Source organism: Drosophila montana, unplaced genomic scaffold (assembly GCF_035044405.1).
Source record: "Drosophila montana isolate Dmon_TW-CO22-7 unplaced genomic scaffold, ASM3504440v1 contig_3200_1, whole genome shotgun sequence".
Classification (NCBI taxonomy): Eukaryota; Metazoa; Arthropoda; class Insecta; order Diptera; family Drosophilidae; genus Drosophila; species Drosophila montana.
The window spans coordinates 1,219,330-1,237,608 of NW_026998080.1; the positions used below are offsets into that span (position 1 = coordinate 1,219,330).

Sequence of the window (18,279 nt, forward strand, 5' to 3'; positions counted from 1 at the left end):
AAGTCTGTATTTACTCAAATACCATATATAAGAACAACAACTGTTTCTGTGCAAAGCACTCATTCCGACTGGCAACAACAACAACACATTGGTCTTATCAACTGCCCTGAACTGTTATCGGTCGCGCTCCATTTTGAGTGGAAAAGTGGAAAAGCTCGCTCAGCTTTTACACACGCTTTCTCTCTCTTCGCGTCGCGACGCGTCGCGTAGCCTCGCCTCGCCTCGCCCAGCGTTAGGTTCGCATTCTGAGCCGGAGCGCTTTGGTTGTCTCCTCTATCGCACTTTTTGGGGGTTGTCCGTGTTCAGCCGTGCCGTTTGAGTGTTTCAAATGCCCAAATAACGGCAAATTGAGTGGCGCAAAAGCATTTCACCAATGCGAGGGGTTGTATCAGTTTGTTTACAACAATTCGGTTTCAGTATCAAATGCGTTGCCCTCGTGGTTAAGACGCGCGCTAACGGTCAACCGCTAAAATAATCAACTATAAAAGAAAACACAAACACAGGGCGCCCAGATTTAAAAGAACAGACGACACACACCGCACGATTTTTTGATTGGTCGAGCCAAAAAAAAAAAATCAAATACGAAATACGAAGTGTTCAGTTTATCAACAACTGCGGCAATTTCTTGAGAAAGGAGCCAGCCATTCATTAGCCAATTCCAACGCGTAAGTTTCCCTGACCCTAAGTCATTTAATTTTTTAATTTATGTATATAGCTCATAAGGGTAATGTTCTATTTTTTTGATTTTTTTTTTGCCCCTGTTCTATGCGTTTCACAATTTACTTGTGACGGTTTATAAGATTTGCCGCCAAGTGCTATATAAAAAAAAAATCGAATATGTCTTAAAAGAAAAACAAGGTTTTTGTTTGTGGACCAGAACTTGATTAAATGCCGCAAATACGTTAATATATAAATACAAACACAATGGCGGAACCAGAAATTACGAGTCTTTTTGGCAAGCGACCAAATCAAATTATAAAAAAAATTGTCTGACCCTATAAATACTATATGTACTACGTCTGTAGCAGAAACAAATATTTTCTTAAGCATTTGCCGACCATTAAATATATGTTTTAAATATTTTTATAGCTTTATAGCATGCCAACGCGCGTAACCCAAAAAAAAAACACATAGAATTATAACATCCCAAAAGATGGGCAGGGTTTTATTTTTAGTCCTGACTCGAGAGTTTCTAATATATAAAAATTAACCCAAATTCTTGGCAATGTTTTAAGAGGCATTTAGCTTAAAGAATAACTCAAAAGTAGTTCAAAGAAATGCGCACTTATTTATATAAATATTTTTTTTGAAGTGAAAATGACTTAATCTTAAGCTGCTTTAAAGAGTTAAATGTTCGACTAAAACTTGTTAGAGATAGAGCCTTACTATGCGATTCTCAAGCTGCTTGCAGTAACTATGTAGTTTTACCGATCTACTATCTATACCAATGCCATTGATAAGAACTTATTTGGCCTCGGGCCCCATTTCCTTATTGATAACCATATGAAATACAGCTATTTATGGAGTGATATCACTAGGCAATTCAAAGGGAGTCTAGAGTTCGCCCAGCGATAAGCAATTGTAGAACAGACTTCAGATTTCAATTTTCAAATTGAATAGCTAAGCTGAAGGAGGGCTGGTCGTCCAGGTCGTGACAATTGACCAAATTATAGAAGTAAGGCACGCAAACATTCGATTTGTGTGCCTGGGCAACAGCCAGGACCCACAGGACCCACAGGAGCACAGGACACCGCACATAAAATGTACGACTACAAAATGCTGCAACAAAACCGACAAATGTATAAAAAAAACCACACAATGGGAAATCCGCACGTACGCGGTAAAAGCCATGAAAATCAAAGTCATGCAGACAACACACAAAGGAAAACGGAGGAAAAACTGAAATCAGAGCAAAAACTTACAAGGCACACACACAGAATGTATTTCAATTGATTTGCCGAGAATGGGATGGGAAGAGGGGGGAGCGGTGGGGAGAGTGGGGGATAAACTCTGACAATAACAAGAAAGAAATTCCAGTTGCTTAAGTCCCACATTCAGGCCAAGTCCAAGTCCAGTTGGCCAGACTTCGTCTTGGCTTGTATTAAAGTTGCGCATACGCCCCCGATTCCCTAACAATTTTCCACCTCCCGCTCCCTTGCCCTTTGGCCTTGCGGTCCAAAGAATTTTTTTCCCACATTTTTTGTATCGATTTGATTGGATTTCATGTTACGAGCTTGTTGTGTTTAACACGCTTCAATAAAGTTGGCCGACACAAGCAAGTCGAGTGCCTGAGCTTAATACGCCGCCGCCGCCCCCCTTTGCCCATTGCCCTTCGCCCTCCTTTACTCTATGGTATGGTCCACTTAATTGAATTCAAATCAATGACAGATGGGCAGGTGGTGTGTGTGCAAAGGTTGTGTACGTGTGTGTCGTGTGTGGGTCAAATTAAATGATGGCAGGACAATTGGCAAATAAAATTAGCTCGGGTCGAAGGACTAAGCCATCATTAGTTGAACTTGTGCATTTTTAAAGAAATTCAACTTGAAGAAAAAATATAAAAATATACCTCCTCCTCCTCCTATAACAAATATACAACTCTCCCCAAAAAAGGTGTTAATATAATTTAATACTGTTTCTTATATACAACTTACCAAAAATAGAGAGAGAGAAAGAGATCTAGATAGAGAAGTGAGAGTGAAAAGAGAGCTAGTTAAGTGCAGAACGTAAACTAAAACAGAGCCTTTCTACGCAATTCTCATGATGTTCACATTTTAAATGAAAAACTAGAGAGAGAGTGAAATTACTGGCAATTGTCATTGTAATACATAATTCACTAAAACCTTCTCAAAAGTCCAGTGCCAGCATAAAGGACATGAAAACCGCATGAAAAGCCTTTCGTCGAATTTAAAAGAAAATGTTAGTTCCAATGCGCATTTGCAGCTCTTTGACTAAACGCAAATGAATGTAAAAAGTTTTTGCATAGAATTCACAGCTGCCGTTGCCGAGATCTGTGTGAAATATGAGCGCACTCGGGAAATGGCAGCAGCAGGATGGAAAAATCATTTTTCATGCAATTAAATAAACGAGTCTGAATATTATACTGGCTCGTATTTGGCCACATAACACATGAGCAAATGGGCTTCAGAGATGGGGATTTATTATGTTTGCCATTTTGTTCGCTTTGGCAAATGAGCAGCGAGTCGAGTCGAAACAATTAATGAGACTCAAAGTAAAAGCTGTTTAATTCAATTGCCAAGCGGCTTTTGGCACAAACCAATTAAGCTAAAATGTTTGCCAATTCAGCTTCGATAAACAAAAGCATCAGCACTCAAAGGACCTGCCGCCTCTCATCTAGATAGCATCATAACAATGACAATAAAAACACATTAAAATCAATCTGTCAACAAAGACAAGCTGCTCGCCTGTTCGCTGTCAAGAGGCCAAACCCGCAGGAGGGGGCGCGCCTTCAGAGTCAGCTCCCCAGCGAACAGACTACGCGGTGTACCCTCGCTGGCTCGAGTTGTGTCATTGAATTTTCAAGTGCTTAAATGGAAAAAACATACTTTGCATATTGTAACAAGTCGAGGACTAGCTCAGTCTATACAGATGCCATTATCATTAGCACAGCGTCATCATCAGCTGCGTCAAAGGAAACAGCATGCCGGATCTCATTTTATTACAAGAGGAAAAGCAAACAGCAAAATGGCGCCAACATTGTGTCAGCCAGAATCGCAGAGAGGGGCGGGCGAAATGGTGGCTCGAAACCCTCAGGCAGCTTGTTGCTACTGCACTCCACCAGCCAAGCGGCAAACACAATGACTATGATAATCACGATGACGATGACGATGATAATGATGATGCTGATGATGATGATGCTGATGAAGATGATGATGTTGTGTTGTGCGCCAGCTGCCTGGCTGGCTTCCTGCCAACAATTTAGCTGCTGTCTGTTTGCTTTTCAGCCAGCAGAGGAGCAGATGCGAATGCGGCAACTGGGCGTATGCGTATTGTTCTGTTGCTGCCGCATTCGTGCGAGTGGAGGGGTGGCGGGGAGGGGAGGAAGGGGGCGGCAATATGCTGCCAGATTAGCTGACTGTGAGCAGAAAAACAACAACAACAGATTTCAGTGCTTGGTGCATGGTGGGGCATATGTAAAGAATTATCTTGCATTTTGCAGCATTTCATTTTAATTGAGCTTTAAGCTCTCGCCTTGCCACTTCCACATCCATTCCCAATCCCATTCCCAATTGTCACTTCCCACTCCGGACTTGCTTTTTGTATCGTTTCATTCGCATTTAAAGCCGACAGCTCGTGGAATCCATGTCCCACTGCACTGCACTAAATGCAAATGCGACAATGAATATATATGTATATCATTGGGGATGGAGATTCGCACAATATGCTCGCAATTTATGCATTTCGCTTTAACGACTGACAGCCAAATTACATTTTGTTAAATGTGCATGATGATATATTTATATTTATAGTGTTATCTCTCGGTGCGTTACAAATTGAGATGATCCAATAATGTTTTTTTGAAATGCGTTTCAAATGTGACAAGCGAAGCCAATGCTCAATGACGAGGGTATGCGATGGGTATCTTGATTCCATCTAGATGTGGCTTTATAGAAAATCCCAGGATTTTCTCTAACAAACTGTAAAATCTGCAGCTATTTGAAAAATTATTTATGCATTTAACATAGTTGAATTGATATCCGTAACATTTTAAGTGAATCCCATTATAATTCATAGGCTTTTTGGAGGTTAAGATTAAGCTAAGGGCAGTTTTAGTGTTGTAAAATACTATTATATATGAATCTAACTTAAGATAGCAAACGGCGTGAACTGGAGCTTAGCTTGTAAGAAAATTGAGAACTTGCCTTGGAAGAAGTTGAGAACTTCATTGGATGGAAAAAAAGGCTGAACAATGAAAAGTGGTTAGGTTTGAAACCATTTTTTAGCTCGCATTTAGTTTTGATTCTATTAGCTTACAATAAAAATATATATACAAATATATATATAACTTTACAGCTTTTGTTCTTCGCGTTTTACTTCTCCAAAATATCAAAAAAAAAATATACGAAATATAAAAAAGATTGATTTCCAGTAATCTACTGATATTACTTCAGTTCAGAATAATGTTAGACTTTCATTACAGTGTTCTAAAATACGCTCAAATAAGAACTGGTTTGAAGCGCTTTTTGATTTAATGACTTGCGGAACTTGGAAACATAAATAATGATCGATTAATCAATTATTTATCCATCAATTACTCTCGATTTCTCTTCAATAGAATAAGAAAGACTCTTTTGTTTTAATAGCTTGCGTAACCCTTGGATTCAAATACGTGGACAACTATAATGATTTTACTCCTCAAAAATACCATAGACAATTTACGAATTATAAATAATCATCGATCAACTGCAATTACTTCGGTTCATAATGTTTTTCGACTTTAAATACAGTGTTGTAAAACACATTTCGACTTAATAGCTTGCGGTACACTTAGAATGAAACATGTAAGGAATGTGAATGGCTTTAGTTCTCCAAAATCTACCATAGAAAAAATACGAAATGTAGAAAATGAATGATTTCTTGGAAGCCAGCAATCTAATGCATTTATTATGTTGGATCTTCGATTTCGCTTCGAAACAGTGTTCTAAAACACATTAAAATAAGAATAATTTCTTTGTCTGATCAGCTTTCGGAACACTTTGAAGAACTAGAATGGTTCGCCTCGAAACTATTTTGTTCCACCCACTCCAAAAGAGATCGTCAGATACTGTAGAGTATCAATTGATTGTATAACTTTGATATTGAGAGATGACACACTTTACGAACACCCCGACCAAATTGTTTTGTTTATGAAAATACATTTTCCCTGTCGTGTAATGCCCATACAATTTGCACTCTGTATCGTATGACCGTTGTTATTATGGGTGCAATTTAATAAACTGGCGGCTAATGAATTTTTATTGCCCGGCAAATTCAGCAGTAGGCAAATTCAGTGCTGGATTTGGCTGCCACTTTTTATCCACTTAAGAGTCCACAGATCTAATGATAATGGGGCATAGTTTATTGTTGGAAACGTGCATTGTGTCTGCGAGATAAAGGCACTTTAATGTGTTTAGAACGTAACATTAGTTTTGATCAGGCGCAAATAAAAAAAAAAATAAAAAAAAATTAAATAAAATAAATTCAAAGGTAAAAAGAAATCAAAAATACAATTAAACCGAAATGTTGTAGCTCTCGAATGTTTGTTGCCAAGCGAGCTTCGTGCCTCGGGGCGCTGTTAATTGTGGCCAAGAAAACACCCACGGCCCGGCTGATAAGGCGGCTTTTGAGGTTTTTATTGAAAGCCTGACAAGCTGGCAAGTTGGCAAGTTGGCAATTGGCAATTGCATCGCTGCCGCATGCAGCGCCGTGGCATAGACGGCGTTGACATTGGCTTTCAGTTTCAAGTCACGTTTAGCATTTAATGTTGACTTAAAGCCACACGACGACAACGACTCCAGCTCCAGCCGACCGTGGGCCATTTGTCCAGCTACCCCCCTTTGGGTGTGGGGTCAAATCAATTCCGCTTTGTCAAGCACAAGCACACACACACAGACAAACACACAGACATGGATACACACACAGCTGCCCACCTGTCGGAAAAGTCACAGACTTTGAACAATATATTGCCGAACTTTTTGCATTAGTTTTTTGCCCATGGTCTGTTATTTATTATAAAATATGATATATACTTGTCGCCATATATTTATTTTGTTTTAACATTATTTAACAAATTTCATGCCCTGTTCAAAAGCAAATCACGCGCCTCGACACTGAATACCCTGTATTGCCGGTCTATTTAGATATGTGTCTCACAAACGAGAAGAAACATTTTTGACTCTAGAATATATTTAACCCAATTGCATAATACAAATAATTACACTTTTTAACAACTCTCCACGCCTTGTTTGTAAATTCTACACAGCTGTGTACAGGGTATTTCCGCGTCAAATCCGCCCATCTAATGCTTTTTTTTTTTTTTTTGTATTTTAATAATGATTTATGGCATATTTCCAATGTAAATATTTAATTTATTGCAACGATGGCTAATTGTAAGTCAGCTTTAGCAGCGCGTGTCGTTTTTCGTCACTCCCAAAAGGGAAATAGATAATTGCGCTAACCAAAAGTCATGAAGACTTGAACATAGTTAAGTAACAGTTGTAACAGCTGCAAACAATGTTAAAATTAACAGTGCTCTATGTTTATGTTAATGTTACGTAACATAATGGGAGCTGCATTAATGTTATTATTATGCTGTTATCTCTTCATTTGCAAGTTATGTTATCTAGTTCCCATTTTAGTTTTTAATACATTTTAGTTTGTTCAACTACTCAAACAGCCTTTTGTAAGCGTATTTCTTATTCGTTGCTTTTAGGTTTTCGTTTTTATATTGATACAAAAAGCTGTTAGCTACAAAGTCATAAATCTTTGCCAACTCAAAGCTTTAGCGAATATTCCCAACCATTAAAATTGTAAATTTTCAAGCGTTCTTGTCATAATCGCTTGCTCTCCTAGATGGATTTGCATATTGAAACCAAAATGTTGCTGCACTGGGCTATATTTTTATTAATTACATGTAGTTAGAATATCAACACAGCTTAATTGCAGTTTAACCTGGCCTGGACAGCATTAAATTAAGATTGATTTCAAGCCAAACTTGACCTTGAATCGTTTAAACATTTTATTAAAATAAAAAAGTATATAGGTTGGGCCAGGTGTGTTTTATCAGCTAAACTGAGTCCGCGTTAAGAATCTGATATACTAGAAGTTCTTAAAAGTCTTTTAAATGCAAAGCAGGTTTAAACGGTCTCTATAAGCTGAAGCCCATAAAAAATGGCCGGATAGGGTGGAATGTTTTGCTGCAAATGTTTGTAACAGACAGAAGAAAACTTCTCCGACCCCGTAAATATATTTTGTATCATATATTTTTCGATATATTCTTTTACTTAAGTAATAATCGATAAATATCGACTATGACTTTTCGATATATTCGTTCACTTTTGTAATAATCGTTAAATATAAATAACTCCAAAAGCTTAAAACATACTTTAAAATAACGATTTTGAGACTCATCTTTTTTTCGATATCTTCTTTCACTTATGTACTAATCGACATATATCGACTCTGACTTTTCGATAACTTCTTTCACTTAAGTAATAATCGATAAATATAGATTTTTACACTCGTTCCTGAAGTATTATTAAAAAATAATAGGAGCTATATAAACCAAATTTGTTATGTGGGCATAAATTGATTAAAAATATCGTACCTGTTGTATGCCTCCTGTAGAGCTTTGATCCTTGGCTTACAAACGCAGCTTGATGCCCTATTTAAGGCTTAAACTATACTTCTATTCAAGATGAACAGTTGAGCGCTGCATTTAGGGTATCTACCAGTCGGGCACAATCGAATAAATTATTCTGATTTGCTTACAATGTTTCGAAACATCGAACTAAATTGAAACTGAGTCCCCGTTGTTTAGAAGTTCACTTGAATAAATGATATACTGTAGGGCTAATTATGTTATATATTATTATTTATTTCATATTCCAAGCCGAATTACCTTCTTTATTCGCATTCCTCCAACTTCACTCTAAACTCTTTGGCTATCTGAAAGTGCAACTGTCAACTCTGATAGTTCCCACAATAATTCTCGATTGGTGGCAGATATCTAAATCATATTTAGCTGGCAATTTATGTGCGGTACTTAGGCAAATGATCGGAGTGCACACTTAAATGGCGTTAATGTCTCTGTAATTATCGATATGCTAACAAAATTGCAGCTACGACACACGCTGACGGATCATTAAGAGTCGCAAAACGTGCCCACTATAATATCATTCATGCAGGTAAAATAAATAAAATAAAAAAATTAAAAATGAAAAAAAATAAGAAGCCAAGACGTGTGCGCGCTGCCTTATGAATAATTTAATAAAATACTACTAAACATTGCGAATAGTCGCAGGTGCCCCGCACAGCGAACACATGTAAATTGTCAATTAGTCTGTTTATAATGACAGACCGACAGACATTAAATTGACTTTCAACACGGGCCACAAATTTTGGACAACCAAGAAAAAAAAACAACCCAACTTGCAGTTATTAGACAGATATACGTTATATATCAAATACTCAATAGTTTTTGAATATAGAAAAACTCGAAATGCGCTCAATTGTTGCAAGTTTTGGCTAATAAATGATATTATGGTTCCGTTACGATGGGATTTTCTTAGATGCTGGGAGTTTATAGCTAAGATATATGCTTAAGATTAAAATATCTTGAAAATGAAGAAAGTTTCTTTGTACTAGAATTTTGACTGATCGTTCCTATGATAGCTTTATAAGGCTCCGATCATTAAGAGAGCTTTAAAACTGAGGGATTTGTACAGTAAATATATCGACTCTACTGATCCAGATATATATATATATGTATATATAATACATATATACCTAATGGCTTCGCAAGGGTCATAGCAGAATGAATATACCCTTCGTTAGGGCATAATAAATCATTTTTATAGCCGACTCGTTGAAGTTTGGAGGAGTTATACAGCTCGTTAGTCACATGACATTGCAAAAATTGAAGCACACACACACACACACACACACACACACACACACACGGCAAATCAAGCGGAAATTCGAAATGAAAATGAAAATTTGCATGCGAATTGTTTAGACAATGCAATTTATAGCCCCCAAATCAAAAAGTTTGTAAGCCAAATTAGAGTTTGCATTCACAAGGTTCGATAAATTGAGCATAGCTACGATCTAACCGATACGAGAATTGATTGCGTAATTATTAGAAAAACCTGAGATTGTTCCAATTTGCGCAACAATAGCTCGGTATTCTGTTTATTAATGGGCATTGGCACTGCTTCAATTCTAGACTCATTAGAATTGAAAATAGGCGACTGGAAACCCATTTTACAATAGGAATTTACCCAAATTCCCATATCAACAAACTACCTAATTTGTTTATCATATTCGAATAGCTTTATTAGCCACATTGAAATACCCCACTAAAACCAGATGGAAATCAACGTGTTGAACTAAAAATAATCCCGTCTTCTTGTTTGTTACTATTTGCCCATTAAAAATGCGGGAAAACGGTAGCTTACACAGTTGTTAGTTTGCGTACAAACAGTGGGAAACATTGCTTAACTTATTAATTAATAAGTTCCAAATGCGACTGTCTCTCTATTTGTCTGTCTATTAGAGCTAGAGAGACACATTTTATGGGTAGCTTCTTTATTTATATGCTTGTGCGTTTAACAAATCCTGCTTTCTCTCTGTTATGCCAATCGCCCCTCTATGCAATTCTCATTGATCTCAAATAGTACTTACAAGGATCTCATATGATTTTAAATAACTTTAATTTACTGTGTAGAGAAAAGTTTTTCACTATCTCAATTTCGTATTCTTTGAGTAGCTTTTCAGCTACACTCTTTCCTTCATTTTCTCTCTCTCTGTCTCTTTTTCTTACTCTGACTCTCTTACGCTCACACTCACGTATATGCTCCCACTCTCACTTATATGATCTTTTACGCCCATTCGCTTCCCCTCCCACTAGCTTTCATTTCTTTTAAGTTGCCTTTCTATGCGATTTTCAAAACCGCAAGTAAGTCCTAGAGGTTTCAGGTTATATTTCTTGCAGACAAATAGGCAAACATAGAAAGATAGACCTCGTATACGATCTTATTGGAGTATAAAATAGGTTATGTTACATCAAATTGTACTATCTAATACAAATATTTTAAGCTCGGGATTAAAAAGAGACATATTGCTAGACTTTCAGTTTGACGTATACATAATACGCATACGACATGTTAGCCAGTGACAACAAAGCATTTGAGCTCAATGAACAAAAAAAAATACGTAATAATAATAATAAAAATATTTTGATAGCCACATGCATGACATGCCAAAAATGTTGCAATCACATTACCTTAATTATAAAGACAGACACTCAGCCATGTGATGAATATATAAATACGCATTTAACACCTGCAATTGACCACATCAAAGTGGCAGCACAATAAAGACAATGAGCCAAGCTATGGCCGGGAGAAGGCTTGGCCAATTCGGGCCTGATCTTATATAGATTATATTAGCGCAATCAGTTCACGAATGTCTGTTCGTTAAATTTAGAACTCTCGGTTCACAGCTCAATCAAGGGTACAACAAAATAAATAAAAAATATAATAATTAAACAAAAATAAAACAGGTTCACCGCACAGTTAACCGCAAATTAGCCAAGAGTTATTTTGTAATTTTCCAATGTGACTAAGCTATATCGGCATATAAATTAAATTATGCACATATGTAAAAAGTTTCATAATAAAAAAAATATTTAAAAAAAAAAAACCCTATCACGTGCTCATCGGCGACAATTTTCAACAATCAAAGCAAAACGCGCACATAATAAAAAAATGCTGGCAACTAAACAAAATAATAGCAACAAAGAAAATAAAATAAACGGTGGAAATGTTGGCAAGTCAATAAACCAGCGTGTCGCAGCCAAAATAACTTAATAAACAATATTTATAAATATTTTAAAAACTTATATATTTATGTGTCTGCGCTTCGCTGTCTGCCAATTGACAAGAGCGCACGCCCGCCAATGTAAACAAAATCGCAGAACACAAACAAAGCTGGCGAAAAGAAAACAAGAGATTACAATAAAAGCACGAAAAATGAAAAACAACAAAGAGCTACTCGAAGTATGTATTGCCGGCACCGTCAATGCAAACACACCCAACGCAACTGACCTCCGCCTCCGCCTCCATCTCCGCGTTCATCTCGAGAATTCCGAGTGTCGCATTGAAATGCCTGCAATAGTGCCTCGCGCTCTGCGAGAGTATTTGTATGGCAAACAGATAGCAGTCGATCTAGATATATCTTACCTCCTTGACAAGCAGCAAATATTTGCCATAGTTGAATGAGTGGCATTTCAAGAGGAGCTGCTTGCTATGGATGTCAATTGAAAGGGGGCGGCTTTTTGCATAAGTGCAACAAACTAGATAATAATACATCCATTGTCACTTCAATCAGTCCCTATAGCATAGCTTAACATTAAAGTTCATGTTAAAATACAACAACATGCTCGTTACATGCCGCAGCCAACTTAACGTGCCAATAAACTGTTTTAAATGCTGCCAAATTTAATTAGTGCAATTAACGAAATTACTTGCAATGTGTGAAATTAATTAAATTAATATGACTCCATATAAGTATGTGAGTTGAAAATCCCTTAATACAACTTTAATCAACAACTTAGCGAAACGCTTTCTCGTTCCGGAAGCAGCGTGCAAAATTGACCTCTCCCATCAGCCCAACTCCAAACAGGCAGCCGGAAAGCGGCGACTGTGACTGACCGGCAATAAACCATTCACAAACATGTCACGATACCAAAGCGCTGTTCCCTTCTCTGTTTTGATCTCTCTGTTAAGCGGCTGCTAAGTGAGAGAGAGTAGACAGTGAGTTTGTGAGAGAGCGGGTTTTCTTTGACCACTCACATACACACACACACACGCAAACAACTGTTTGCCTAATCCGCTCGTGTGGAACCGCCGCAGCGAATGCAAATGTTGCCTCTGCATACACCTTCATCTGCCTTCACACACACATACACACACACACACACATATATGCTTAATCAAACGTAGCGCCAACGTCACTGCTGGCTTCGCTGCCCGCCGCTGCTGCCGATATCCATACACAGTTTTAGCTTTTGTTATGTCCGGCACTTGGCTCGCTCGTGCTTCGTGCTCAGTTGCGATCGGCAGCAGGCAACAACGGAACTGGATTCAGTGGGCAAAGCCAGCGCCTGCCTGAAAGAGATTGAAATTTCGCCGTCCTACGTTGCCTTTATTCTAGTTGTGCGCGCTCTCTCTCTCGCTCTGGCTGCCTTGTTCGGTTCGGGTTCAGGTTCAGCACACACTGCGTATACGTTACTCTGCCCAATACGCCTGCCATATGTATATAAAGTGCAAACAGCCGCGATGTTTGCCATTCATTGTTTGCACAAGGGAAGCTAAAGCTCGCGGAGGCCGAGCGCGACACCTTAACTAAAACTAAAACCAAAACAACCACCAGGATTAATTCCAAAAACATTTTCATTATATCAAATCACGTTATTTTGTGAATGTGTCTGTGATTTTATAATTAATTAGCATTATTTGCAACTGTCAAAGCTGTGAAGTGTTTCAGCTGTGTTTTGTGCGCAAAATCAAGAAAGAAAATAACACACAAAAAAAAATAAAGGCAACAATAATAAATATAAATACGTTGGCAAATAAACAAACGCCGCAAAAGCAGCAACAACAACAACAACAACAACAACAACAAAAATACCAAAGAAACGCGCGCGCCAAAAAGCAAAAACAATATTGCTTAAAGCAAAAACAGAGCTAAGGGATTTTTCCTATATTTTTTAACATTTTCTCACGCCTCACACAAGGAATTTAAAAAAAAAAAACCAACTACGAAATCATGGAGGTTCAAAATATGCGCGAGCAGCCGCTGCTGCAGAGCAAACGCCACATCCTTGACTCCAGATGTGCGGTAAGTGTGGCATACTATATAGATGCATATATACTATATAGTAGTTGACTGGTTGATCGACCCCCAAATCCGATTTATAAACACAGTAATCGATTTGTAAACACAGTTCGTTTGCGTGGGTTTCACACTCAGTGCCAACGCGGGCGGGGATGGGGATGGGGCTGGGGTGGGGTGGGGAGGGGAGGGGAGAGGCAGCCCTATAAATATCGAGTGTGCCAAGAATAGCTGCGATCGCGCCAAAGCGAAGAATAATGCAAACGTAAACATTTAGTCTAATACGTAAGTGCATAAATCCAGAGAGGGGCTGGTGCAAAGTATTTGATATTTTAAAGCAACGATCTTGTGAATCCAATACTACACTAGACTGCAAGTCTTGGGGAAAGGGAATTTCTTTCATTTTGATTGTAGACTCGCTTCTATGCTTCTTGGCAGCAGTTTCTCTCATATAACTATATTTAAATAATGTTTACATTTATTCAGGCTTGTTTTCTCTATAGGAAAAGAAAATTAGGTTTAACTTTATTTGCACAGGGAAATAGAAAGAAATATGAGAAACATAAAAGTCTCAGTTGTCAGTTTATGTAACAGTAACTTCTCTCCAGAATGTAAAAATTACAACTGAAACCATTTTACTTTTGCTAAAAATGAAAAAAAAAATATTGTTCATGATAAATTGCAAATTTCTAGTATATAAATTTCAAATAAATAAACACAATGTTATTAAGGTCCTTTCTATGGCAATCAGTTCACAAGTAAGTCTGCTTTTCCCTATGAAAAAATGTCATGGTAGTTCAAAGAGAAAAAATCCCTTAGTTGGGTAATTATAATCTCTACAGCGTGGGTAAAGCCTAGCTTAAGCTAAAATTTCCGCTTATTTAACGGCGAATGCTTGGAAATCCGAATCAATATATTCCATGAATTTTCAATTCAAAATTCTTCAAATCTTGATTTTGTACTTTCCTTCGTTATTAAATAAATTTGAATTTAAAATTTAAGAAAAAAGCATTAAATTGAACTTTGGCTCATTAAATTTGCAATATACTAATTACGCTAATACTATAGTTTATAGCCTATATAATTATTTTCCCTTTCTTTTCTGTGCAACAAATCTAAAGTATTTTTACTACTACTACTTATAGTATAGAATAATTACACTGTGTAATGTTTGTTGTATTCTAATTTAAGTATATATGTTTGTTTGATTAGAACTACTTTAAATATATATTTTTAGATAAAGGCGGGTTTCTCCTAATAACAGCTATATAGTAAGCTATATAGTATTTAGTGCTATATATAGTTTTAGCTATTTTCTAATAATTTCTCATATTTCTGTTATATTCAAAACTTTGCCCTAGACCAATATTTGTTCAGCCGTTTCGCAAGTATAAATATTAATTGTTCGACCATAATTTATGCGTTGTGTCAAAAATGTACATGAAAAACAAATTCAAATACTGCCCGCTTGGCTGGCCATGGAAATGGCTGTGTGGAAATGCAAGTGAAAAGTCGCCGTCGACGTCGACGTCGTCTCATGGCGCACATGTGCTTCAAATTAAAATGTCTGGCTTTCATCTAAGAGCAATAAATAACCATCATAAATCGAAACATACATAGAAATGTATATATATATATATACTTCCCATACATATGGCTGGATGGATTTTTAACGCTTTTGCTTCGTCTTGCATTTTTACAGCTGAACGATTTATATCCGATCGCCCGTCTGACCCAGAAATTGGACGTGCTCAATATGTCGTCGTCGTCGTCGTCCAATCTGGACAAGGAATGCTCCGTTACCATTGAGCTGGTGCGTCCCGAGGATGCACCTGAAGTTCTGGCCATGCTCAAGACATTCTTCTTTAAGGTTTGCTTTTATTTGTAATATTTTACTTTATTTTAACTTGTCTATCTTTAATATCAAATAATGTAAATTGATTCCAGCCCAATTATATATTGCTTGCTTATTCAAATTGTTTAATTATAATTGACCCAGGTGCTGCTGCAGTCAAAACAAAGCAAACAATTTTAAATAAATGCATAATAAATATTAATTAGTCTTAGCTAGAGATTGGCTTCATTGAATACACACTAAAACTCGATTTTTGCATATGCGACGCGCATTAATTAAATTAAATTAATTTTTGTGAATGTTTTTTTGCGGGTTTTCGTTTTGCCTTTTTTTTGTTTTGCTCACAAATGTGATTGAACTTTAATCCTTACCATAAGCTGATTCATAGGGAAGTCCCTTGATGAGACACCTGTTATGTTTACCTTTAACTGAAACATCTTTTTCTTGCGAATAACCAGTTTAAAGATCATCGACTAGTTGCCTAGTTGACGCTCGACTGCTCGATCAGATCAGGTCGCATAAAACGATCTGTCCGCGTGAGATCTGGCGAAACGCGTGACAAACTTCCACTCCAGTTAACGGTGCAAAATCCGTATTGAATTGCAATTAATTGGAATCTTGGAGCGTGACATATAATATATATATATATATGTATATGCCTCAAGTGTATATAAAACAATGCAAATTATGCATTCAAACCTGACTGACTGACTGACTGACTGACTGACCGACTGACTGACTGATCGACTGTGGCTCCGGTTCCGTTTTGCATTGCCATAAATTATGAATCAAAGCGCTGATCGAATAGATAAAATAACGAATGCGTGCGCATAAATCATTTTATTATAATTCGCATTTTGTACTCGTGTCTCGCGTAATTGCCTAAACAATTTGTACAAATTATACTATTTAACATTCCATCAAAGATTTCGTATGCAAGCATATTTTGTTATTCATATTTATATATTTTTTTGATTAAAACCTGATTGAATTTCTGTTTGCCAAATGTTAATTTTTTTTTATTTAATATTGTCACATAAACAGGCCCAGCCAGTTGCTGTACTTTGGGGAATCTGGTTTAATAGAGCCAGTTGTTTTTTTTTTCCTTTCTTTAACTATGTTTACTTCTTATTCTTGTTTTGCAGGATGAGCCACTCAATACATTTCTTGATCTCGGCGAGTGCAAGGAGCTGGAGCACTTCTCAGTGAAGCCCCTCAAGGACAACTGCTCGTACAAGGCGCTCAACAAGAAGGGAGAAATCATTGGCGTCTTTATCAATGGACTCATGCGACGACCTGTAAGTCGTTCATCATCATCTATCTACAATATCTTATCCAAAAAATCCCCCCGCTAATCCAATAAGTTATTTTCGTTTTAGTCAGCAACTGAGCCGGCTGATAAGTTGGCCGATCCCTGCGAACATCACAAATTCCAAAAGATACTCAGCCTAATGGATCACATTGAGGAGAAATTTAACATATTTGATTTGTATCCCAACGAGAATTGCATACTCGATGGCAAAATACTTTCCGTGAACAGCAATTATCGCGGCTGCGGCATTGCGGGCAAACTGACGGAACGGGCCTACGAGTATATGCGCGAGAATCAGATCTCTGTCTACCATGTGCTCTGCTCCAGCCACTATTCGGCGCGTGTTATGGAGAAGCTGGGCTTCCATGAGGTCTATAAAATGAATTATGCGGACTATAAGCCGCAGGGTGTTGCCATCTTTAAGCCGGCATTGCCGCATGTAGCCGCACGCGTCCTGGTCAAGGAGCTGGACCAGGATAAGCCCAAGTCTGTGTTGTAATTGCTGTCGCTTTGATGAGGCAATTATGCATTTCATAGAAAATATGTGATTTTTAGTTTGTAGCTCGGTGGCGGGATTTATGCATATTCAATCGAGAATCGTGCGCTCATTTCATTCTATTTTTGTGCTTTCAGCTCTTAATTAGTAGAAAAATATACAAGTACAATCTATAAAAAAATATTTATGTAATTAAATGTACCCATCGCGAAGTTAATTTAAGTGTTCAATTTGCTCAAATATTGCTAAATGAAAATAAATAAATAATATAAATTAAAACATAAAGTACGTTATCCTAAGTTAAAAACTTGTTTTATTTTTTGGAAGAGCAAACTAGATTGTCTACCCTTGCAGACCGAACATTTTTATAATACTCAAGATCTCTTGACCATATCTCAAAATATAGTGGTCTGATGTAAAAAAGATTTTGCATAAATGTAGGGAACATAGTAAAACTTATAAATGACGAGTTTGGTCAAGATATCTTGAAAAACAACAAAGTTTTCCATAGAGCAGCTTTATTTTCGACCGATCGTTCCTATTGCAGCTATATGATACAGTAGTCCGATATTGATGGGATTTCGTGTATATATATGAGACACATAGTAAAAATAATAAATGCCGAGTTTGGTTAAGACATCTTGTTAAACAAAAAAGTTTTTCATACAAGAACCTACTTTTCGACCAATTGTTCCTATGGCAGCTATACGATATAGTGGCCCGATATTGATAGGATTTTGCATATATACGAGGAGCATTGTTAAACTAACAAATGCCGAGTTTGGTCAAGATATCTTGATAAACAAAAAAGTTGTTCATACAAGAACCGACTTTTCGACCGATCGTTCCTATGGCAGCTATATGATATAGTTGTCCGATCCAGCTGTGTTTGACATATGTAATGCGTGCAACAGAAAGAAAGACTTCTGCAAAGTTTCATAAAGATAGCTTTAAAACTGATGTCTCCTTCTACCCTCCGCAAGGGTATAAAAAGTAAGAAAA

The 18,279-nt window shown here is 37.2% G+C and overlaps 1 protein-coding gene across 3 annotated transcripts; it reads left to right on the forward strand.

Moving 5' to 3' along the window:
* Window positions 1-298: 298 nt before the first annotated feature.
* On the forward strand, window positions 299-17,562 carry speck. Of its 3 annotated transcripts, none has more exons than XM_064686362.1 (4): window positions 299-665; window positions 15,317-15,484; window positions 16,615-16,767; window positions 16,849-17,562. In XM_064686362.1, exons 2-4 carry the CDS (start codon window positions 15,371-15,373, stop codon window positions 17,278-17,280), a joined length of 699 nt encoding a protein of 232 aa, XP_064542432.1. In that variant the 5' UTR covers window positions 299-665; window positions 15,317-15,370; the 3' UTR covers window positions 17,281-17,562. The 3 variants fall into 3 exon arrangements, with proteins under 3 accessions (XP_064542432.1, XP_064542431.1, XP_064542430.1); XM_064686361.1 differs by lacking the exon at window positions 299-665 and adding an exon at window positions 12,844-13,620; XM_064686360.1 differs by lacking the exon at window positions 299-665 and adding an exon at window positions 14,238-14,372.
* Window positions 17,563-18,279: the final 717 nt, after the last annotated feature.

Coding starts and splice junctions, on each gene's coding strand:
- speck (XM_064686360.1), top strand. CDS start 14,265: ATGAAAAAAAAAATATTGTTCATGATAAATTGCAAATTTCTAGTATAT. Junction 14,373..15,316: donor CTATGGCAATCAGTTCACAA/GTAAGTCTGCTT, acceptor GCATTTTTACAG/CTGAACGATTTATATCCGAT. Junction 15,485..16,614: donor TCAAGACATTCTTCTTTAAG/GTTTGCTTTTAT, acceptor CTTGTTTTGCAG/GATGAGCCACTCAATACATT.